Below are 8,955 nucleotides of genomic sequence, written 5' to 3' on the forward strand. Positions count from 1 at the left end.
CAAATAAACAAATTTTAGATTTAGCAAAAAATACATCAGCCTATGCAACAACATTGATATCTAAACCAGGGGATGAAAGTCTTTGTTGTTGGTCAGTATCACTTTGGTACCCAAGCAGTATTGTCAGCTTTAAATTTAAATGTTTGCAGCAACAACAAAGCAACCCACATGAATATCATCCCTTTCATCACCCATTTGACAGTTGACTTCATTATTTGGAGTGTAATCAGGAATCATAGTTTTAATTATTCCCGAGGCAAAGTTAAATTCAAAAGCATTTCTGGTGATAGCATGCTCTTTATAAATTATTGTGTAAGGGTAAAAGGCTTTCACACAGTGTCAGGTATTGCATGGACAATTATGAAAAATTCTCACACATAAACGCAAACTGTTTAACAATATGTTACTACAATTTGTTTTCTTTATTTTCGGCGTTGTCATAAAAAAAAATTCCATTTTTTTCCATCCAAAACCACATGCCATATCTTCCATTTGAGTTAAACTCCATCAGCACTGGCATTCCAATAAACTTACCTTGCTGTTATGTAAACACTGTTTGGTCTTCTACATTGATATGGCTACCACCAAGTTATCCATTAGGACAAATAGGCATAGACTGAGGGTGTATACTGGCAACACACAATATTATGTTGCAGAACATGCTCTAAAATTTGATGGTCATGACTCCATTGCCTGTTTCACCACTCATTTCATTGGGATTCCCCCTCCTGACACCGGTTCCTCAGAATACCAGAAGTGGGAACTGGTGTTAAAACAGGTGCTTGGGTTCACCCTGAACTATCCATATGGCTTAAATTTACATTAATTTCTTTGGTCTCAGCATTCATTTTCAGTATCTATTCATTTTCTTTACTCATTTTCAGTTTTCTGACCTGTGTATTTTCTTTGCGACATATACAATGCACTTATCTTTCTGCTCTTATTAACTCTTGCATGGTTTTATTTTTATTTATTTATTAATTTTTTCTGCAGTAATCTGTGTGTTGTTTATGACCCTATCTTCCACTTTTAAGCTATCTGGTTTTCAAATCTCATCTGGTTTTCAAATCTCATCTGGTTTTCAAATCTCATCTGGTTTTCAAATCTCATCTGGTTTTCAAATCTCATCTGGTTTTCAAATCTCATCTGGTACAAATCCCAGTCAAATCTTCTCATCCTGTTCAGAAAGTCTCACCTGACAAAAGGTTCTGAGCGACTATTCTATAAATCTCCCCATTTCCTAAATGTTGCCAGGCTTTTACCTTCATTGCTCTTCCTTTCCCTTCAACTCTTCTGCCAGGAGGAGGAGCCACTGGCTCCAAAAGCTTGTATATTTCCATAAGTTTTATTTGCATTTCCTTTTGCTGCCATTTGGTGAGTAGATTTTTTAAATATATCCTATTATATTTTCAAAAATTGATTAATTACATGATCTAATAAATATCAACCTTATTTAAGGTAAAAAATTTGAATTGCTCTCTTTTATGAAAGTTCTTTTTTTTTAAGTTTATTAAAATAGTAATTTTATGCATTAAAAGTAAGGAATAATTAAACTTCTCCAGAGTGTCATTGAATTCGTCTGTTAAGCTTTTGAGAGAATGGGACAAGTTACAAAAAAATAATTTGAAGATTGTAATTAAGTTGCTGATTATTTGCACATATAATTTTTTCCCAAAACGTACTTGCATTGAAATCACATGATATCTTTTTTAGAAAATGACACATTTCTTTTACTATACCATTATGGGACAGTAAAACATGCATTTTAATTGCACTAAAAGTTATGTATGCCTTACATCACAGCAATTAAATGATGGATAATGAGTTTGAAACTTCACTTGTCTCATCCACACTTCTTATTAGATGAAAATTGCCTTACCAATTTTGATATTTCACAATTTTCGAAGCATACAAAGAACCATATACACAGTGTCATGAGTAGGTAATGGTTACAAAAATGTTACAATTATGATGCAAATTTATTGAGAAATCTTACTAGTTTTAAAATTACAAATAATCCTCGTGCTAAAATATGATTGATGATACTGACATTAGGGTATATTACGCCTCAGGATATGCTGCAAGTGAATTACTAAAGAATTCTGCAATTTCGTCATATGATGACATGATGGCAACCGTGGCTGTCATTTGATGACAAATGTTGGTGTTGGAACAGCAACCAGCCACAAATTTACTTTCAGTTCCTTTATTCAAAGAGTACCATTACCAGTTTCGTATCGTTGTGATTCATCTTCAGACGGTTTACACGCTTTCCTTATGACAAGTGGTGTGTTTTTTTACAGATTAATTGTCGTGAAATGTCGGTTTGGAGTGTTTGTTTTCATAACATTCGCCCAACTGATGTGAACACATTCCCGCTGCATTCTTATTGTTGCACACACAAATTTTTCTCACTGGACACTTAAGATTTGTCACTGAGAAGATACATTGTATGCATCAAAACGTGTGGTGCGTGGTAGAAATCTTCTCAGTGACAAATCTAAAGTGTTCAGTGAGAAAAAGTTACATGTGCAACAATAAGAATGCAGTGGGTATGTATTCACATCTGTTGGATGAATGTTATGAAAACAAACACTCCTAACCAACATTTCACAACAAGTAATCTGTAAAAAAAAAAAAAAAACACACCACGTCTCATAAGGAAATCGTGTAAACCGTCAGAAGATGAATCACAACGATTCTAAACCGGTAACGGTACCCTTTGGATAAAGGAACTGAAAGTATATTTGTGGCTGGTTGCTGTCCCAACCCCATCAACATTTGTACTAAAGAATTTATGAAAATTAAAAGCACAGGAAACTAATCACAGCATAATGTAGAAATCACCTCTTATGAAAATGTTGTTAAAGAGCTGTCTTTCTTATTGGTAGATTCCTAGATTAGCATTGACAATTTTAAAGAAATTAGGGTGTTACAATGTGTACTTCGTACCATGTACACAACTTTGAACTTCACTGCAACAAATTTATCCACATTAAAAAAAAAAAAAAAAAAAAATAATAATAATAATAATAATAATAATAAATAAAATAAAAAAAATAAACTTTTGGTTATATGGCCCATAATATGTCCCTGAAGAGGTAGTAAAGTTAAAGAATGGCTTAGAATTTCTCTATGGAACTACAGTAAATGGTTTAGAAAAAATGTGATTAGTCTCAGTTTTGGTGATCCCAGCAAAGACGGTGTTTCATAATATCTGAAAAAAAAAAAAAATTTGCATGAAAAAGTGGAAAAGTACACCTTGGAATTTTCGAAAAAGCACGGAGAGGTAATGCTGTAGATATCTGTTCGTTATCAAGAATGAACGGCAATACAGTGAGACAATAATCATTCTGCCACAGTTCATGATGATACTGTTAGCAGGGAATAAAACTTTTGATTGAATCATTTCTTTTCCTACTGAAATTTTTGTCACTTGGAAAATGTGTGTTTTTGAAACTGGAAGAGGAACAGCGACACACACACACACACACACACACACACACACACACACACACACACACACACACACACAGAGAGAGAGAGAGAGAGAGAGAGAGAGAGAGAGAGAGAGACTAGCTAACTACACAACTCATTCCTACTGTATAGAAGAGTTTTTCATGGCATTATTACTTTGCACCAAGTGAGGTGGTTCAGTGGTTAACACACTGTACTCTTTCGGGAAGACGTGTCAAGCCATCCTGGTATAGATTTTCTGTGAGTTCCCTAAATTACTCCTGGCTCCTTTGAAAGGGCATGGCCGACTTGCTTCCGAATCCTTCCCTAATCTGATGGGACCGATGACCTCACTATTTGGTCCCCTTCCCAAATCAACCAACCAGCAATTACTTCACTGCTGTCATCCTTGAGATATTGCTTAATATTTTTGGGAACTGCATTTCTTGTCTACATCATTATTACAGCAAATAATCAATAACAAGAGTAGTTAACATTTCCACAAGTAAGTGGTAAAGGAGTATCTCGATATCAACATACTTTCTTTTCGATCGTGGCTACATTGGACAGGAATAATGAACAGCCTTGGGGAGTTCACTTTCACCAGTAGTCACAAACATACTGTATATATGAACATTTAGAGGACGACGCTCAGTATGCAGCCCATTTATTTCAATTGCCAATTTATTTCAGTATGTAGATGGCACCTTTGTCGTATGGGCACGTGGATAATGCAAACTGAATGACATAAATCTCAATTCCATACATGAGAACATCTGTTTTACTATGGAAGAGCAAATTGGGTGGAGTGCTCCCCTTTCGGGATGTCATGGTAAAAAGCAGAGTGAACAGCATATTGGGTCACAGTGTGCACTGGAAGAAGGTACATGCCTACCTACGAGCTCTCTTCAGAATGTTTCAGTAATTTGTCCACAAAATTTTTCTGTGCTTACCTTTTACTTATTGTACATGAAATACTCTCCTCCAAAGTTGATACACTGCTCCAATGCCAGTAACATTTCTGAAAGCAGTCTTGGTACACCTCTGGCTAGATTTCACAAGGCATCATCTGCAAATTTTCTTTTATCCCATCTAAAGTTGCAAGTCTTTTTCTTTTCAGTGGAGTTTTCAACTTTGGAAATTAAAAAAAGTCTCAGCAGTGAAGTCTGGAGAGTATGGAGGATGAGGCTGCACAGTGATTTCATTTTTTGTGCAGTAGTCACATACCAACAGGGATGAATGTGCGGGTACATTATCATGATGCAACAGCCATGAAGTGAAGTCTCTCGCCCACATTTCATGCTGTTTCCTTCTCACATTTTCTTGCAACACATCCTAATAGTACCATCAATTAACAATTTGCCCCTGTGGCACGAATTCCTGACAAACTAATCCTTCAAAGTCAAAGAAAACTATCATGGCTTTCACATTTGACATGACCTGATAAGCTTTTTTTGTCTTGGAGGACCCTTCCCGACCCATTGTGAAGATCAAATCTTGGTCCCAGCATCATAATTGTAAATCCATGTCTCATCACCAATTATGATTCTTTTAAGGAACATCTCATTCTCATTTGCACAGTCCAGAAACTCTTCACAGATTTCAAGGCGAGAAGGACTTTCTGGTCTTGACTTGTGAATTGTGGGATGAACTTGTCAGTGATAATATGCATTCCAAGATGCTGTGTCAGGATTTCAAGGCATGGTCCAACTGAAATATTACATTCTTGCACAGTCTCTCTGACAGTCAGTCTTGGACTGGGATGCACAATTTCGTTGATGTTTCTGACATGAGTGTCGTCGGTAGACGTGGAAGGATGTCCTCAACAAGGATCATGTTATCTTAACTTCCATATGGCCTTTTTTAAATGCGGTTAACCATTCATAACACAGAGTAAGGCTTAAGCACTCGTCACTGTAGGCTTCTTGCATCATTTGGTGTTTTTCTGTAAAGGTTTTCTTGAGTTTCAAACGAAATTTAATCCAGACATGTTGCTCCTCTGCCATCTTGAACTTCAGTAGCTGTGTGATACAACATTCTACTCAGTACAGCACTGAACAATAACTAACAGACATACAACAATGAAACTGCCAGTAGTTACATATTAAACACAGGCATGTGCAGTGTTGCCAACCGCATTTCACTTGCTCCAACACACCATTGACATGAAATTATGAATGTTCTGGAGCTTTTTGAACAGACCTCATATAATGATATGCAAACAGTTGCCACCACTCAGAGCAAAGGAATGGTGTGCTCAGAACCTCGGTACATAGGGCTCATGTCCTCTCTGACAATGAAAGTCTCAATTGAGGACTTGAACACCTAGAATGACATTGTAAAACAGCTACAAGCAATGGCAGATTCGGAGAAACTTACATCCTACACCCACTGTACAACTGTTGGTGCATTATCCGGGAAGATAGGACAAATCTATGTCTACACTACTCTGTAATTCACACTTAAGCGCTTGGCAGAGGGTTCTGCGAGCCACATTCAGACTATCTCTCTACTATTCCATTCTCGAACACTGCATGGGATAAATGAAGACTTAAATCTTTCTGTACGAGCTCTGATTTCTCTTATTTTAGTATGACGATCATTTCTCCCCATGTAAGTTGGCAATAGTTAAATATTTTTACATTTAGTGGAGAAAGATGGTGATTGAAACCTCAGGAAAAGATCTTGCTGCAATGAAAAACAACTTGCTTACCATATCAGTGACATTCTCCCCTATTTCACGACAACACAAGAAGAGTTACACTTCTTTGGCCTCCTTTTATGTCCTCCATCGGTCCTATCTGGTAAGGACCCCACACCTCACAGCAGTACTCTACCAGAGGACAAACAAGCATAGTGTAGGCAGTCTTTTTAGTAGACCTATTGCTGCATCTGCCAGTAAAGTGTTCTGCCAGTAAAGTAAAGTATTTGGTTTGCCTTCCCTACAATATTATCTATGTGATTGTTCCAATTTAATTTTTGTATTTGTAATTCCTAGGTATTTAGTTGAATTGACAGGATTTAAATTTGCATGGTTTATTGTGTAACCAAAATTCAGTGGTCTTCTTTCTGTATTTGTGTCGATGACCTCATACTTCTCCTTATTCAGAAAGAGTTGCCACTTTTCACACCATACAGATATTGTCTCAATCAGTTTGCAATTGTTTTTGGTCTTCTGATGACTTAACTAGATGGTAAATGACAGCATCACCTCCAAACAATCTGAGGGCACCTCAGATGGTCTCCTAAATCATTCATGAAGATTATATACAGTATAGTGCCTGTAATACTTCCTTGGGGAATGCCAGATATCATCTCTTCTCTCTAGATGATTTTCTGTCGATTACTACATACTGTAACCTTCCTGACAGGACATCGTGAATCCAGTGCACAACTGAAGCAATACCCATAGATACATAATTTGATTAGAAGTCTCTTGTGAGGAACATTTTCAAAACTCATGAAATCTAGAATTATGGAATCAGTTTGATCCCTGTCAGTAGCACTCACTGCCTCATGTGAATAAAGAGCTAGATGTGTTTCACAAGAATGATATTTTCTGAATCTATGCTGACCATGTGTCAGTAGACCATTACCTTAGAGGTAACTCATAATAGAATTCTCTATAAACACAAAGTGAAGACAATCTAGCACCCACCAGCTAAAACATGGGCGTTGCTTGGTAATTTCAAAGACTACCCTGATCTACAGATATCAAAAGTCAGTCAGATACCCTGCTAATGCGGAAAAACATATAGGTCAGACTCTGCATGCTGTCGAAGATTTAAATTACACTGAATGAATTATGACTGTACTAAGGTTCTGACACAGACATGTAACTTCTGGGCTGTGTCATTAGAGAATTTATCAAGAATCAAGTAAGGGGACTGCTGACCAATTGCAATAATGGCTACATCCGTAGTAAGGCATGGGGACCTGCCAGGGACAGAGGGACGAAAAGCGGATATGCCATTCACACACATATCTGGTTGAAAAACCTAGAATAGTGTTTCAGGTGGAGGAATGTGGGGCGAGATCCTGGGTGTGTTCAGCAGATAGAATGACAGATTGGAGGGAGAGGGGAAGAGAGAAAAGTGTTGCATGTTCCGAGCTGTTAGAGACAATGGTCATGTGCGTGTGAGATGTGCTTGCTGGTGTGTGTGTGTGTGTGTGTGTGTGTGTGTGTGTGTGTGTGTGTGTGTGTCCTTCCTTTCCTTTTTATAATGTTTTTATAATGCATCATGTTTCTTGTTCATCACTACTCCCGGACACACTTTCTCTTTAACCCACATTACATTTTCAGAAGCTGTACTGCATGACAACTTTGCAGTTAATATTGTTGTTCTATTTTTTTAAAAGAAGATATTAGCTTAATATGGAAGCTGACTACTTTAGTGTGTGTTCTCATTTTTTGTCTCCAGTGTCATTCACTCTTTGCTGAGACTTCATTTCCTGTTTTCTGTGTTCTTAAGTAAATCTTCTGTCAGCTAAATGTATGCTTTCTACTAACTAATTATTGTTTCACAAATTCCTACAGCAGCATCACAGTCTAATACATAAATGTGTAATATTGTTTTAGGTGGCTGTCTCGTTTGAGGGGTGCTGGCTACCGTAGGCGAGACTTAATGAGAGATGTCAAGGAGCTGGTGCGCTTTGCGCAGGACCATGCTCTCAACTTTGATACTGGCCAATTAGATGATTTGGAACAAGCAGCAAACTCTGCCCGTTTACCTGAAACAGTAAAAGTTGTCGAGTCTTCTCGTCGGCATGTTGAAGTTTTGCTGGAGCCAAAGCTGGAAGCATTTCGGAAAGAAATGAGACGTCAACATAATATGACCTAATTGGTTCAGCCAGAAGACATACTCTTACTGGAATAATGCCACCCATGTTCCTATGGCAGTCATGTATTTCGAATGAAGACATTACATGTTGGACTGCTACAAATTGTCTGTGATATTAACCACAATGGACAAAAAAGTGACAAGTGGGACAAGTTTAATTAACTAATGTCTAAGATGTTATTTGAGTGACATATTACCACTCAAAACCATGTTTTGAATATGTTGCTTCATTTGTAGCTGATTGTAGTGTGCTGTGATCTACAATTTGCTCTTAAATTTTATTGTGCCTTTTTATACGAGTATGTACATCATAAAATATAGTCTAATGCACAGCATGACAAATCCTACAAGATATTACTTTTGAGAAAAAATTGAACTGTTAAATTAGGTTGGATTACAAACTATTACAGAAATAAAGTTTTTTGTGCTGTTAATTCCAGGTACCTATGTTAGACATTTCAGAAGCTTTCTTGATTTGTAAATCACACTCACATACATTCAATCCATTCATTTTTTATTGAAGGTTGTGTACCCAGGACTGCATTGCCTAGTGGTGCATATGAGTTTCACCCAGTCTCTTCGTTTTTAATGCCATTTGTCATACCATTTAGGAGGTTCGAGTTAGTGATGATTGGTAAGTTTTGCAACAGCATTGTCT

The 8,955-nt window shown here is 37.1% G+C and overlaps 1 protein-coding gene across 6 annotated transcripts in view; it reads left to right on the forward strand.

Annotated features, from left to right (window-relative positions):
* LOC126234549 (uncharacterized) overlaps positions 1-8,674 on the forward strand; it is a 40,245-nt gene extending 31,571 nt beyond the window's left edge. For all 6 annotated transcript variants that reach the window (XM_049943246.1, XM_049943249.1, XM_049943251.1 and 3 more), the window contains exon 3: positions 8,036-8,674. In XM_049943246.1, the coding sequence (XP_049799203.1) occupies positions 8,036-8,297 (262 nt within the window). In that variant the 3' untranslated portion in view covers positions 8,298-8,674. The remainder of the gene's footprint in view (positions 1-8,035) is intronic.
* Positions 8,675-8,955: the final 281 nt, after the last annotated feature.

The sequence above is a fragment of the Schistocerca nitens genome, chromosome 2 (genome assembly GCF_023898315.1).
Source record: "Schistocerca nitens isolate TAMUIC-IGC-003100 chromosome 2, iqSchNite1.1, whole genome shotgun sequence".
Taxonomy (NCBI): domain Eukaryota; kingdom Metazoa; phylum Arthropoda; class Insecta; order Orthoptera; family Acrididae; genus Schistocerca; species Schistocerca nitens.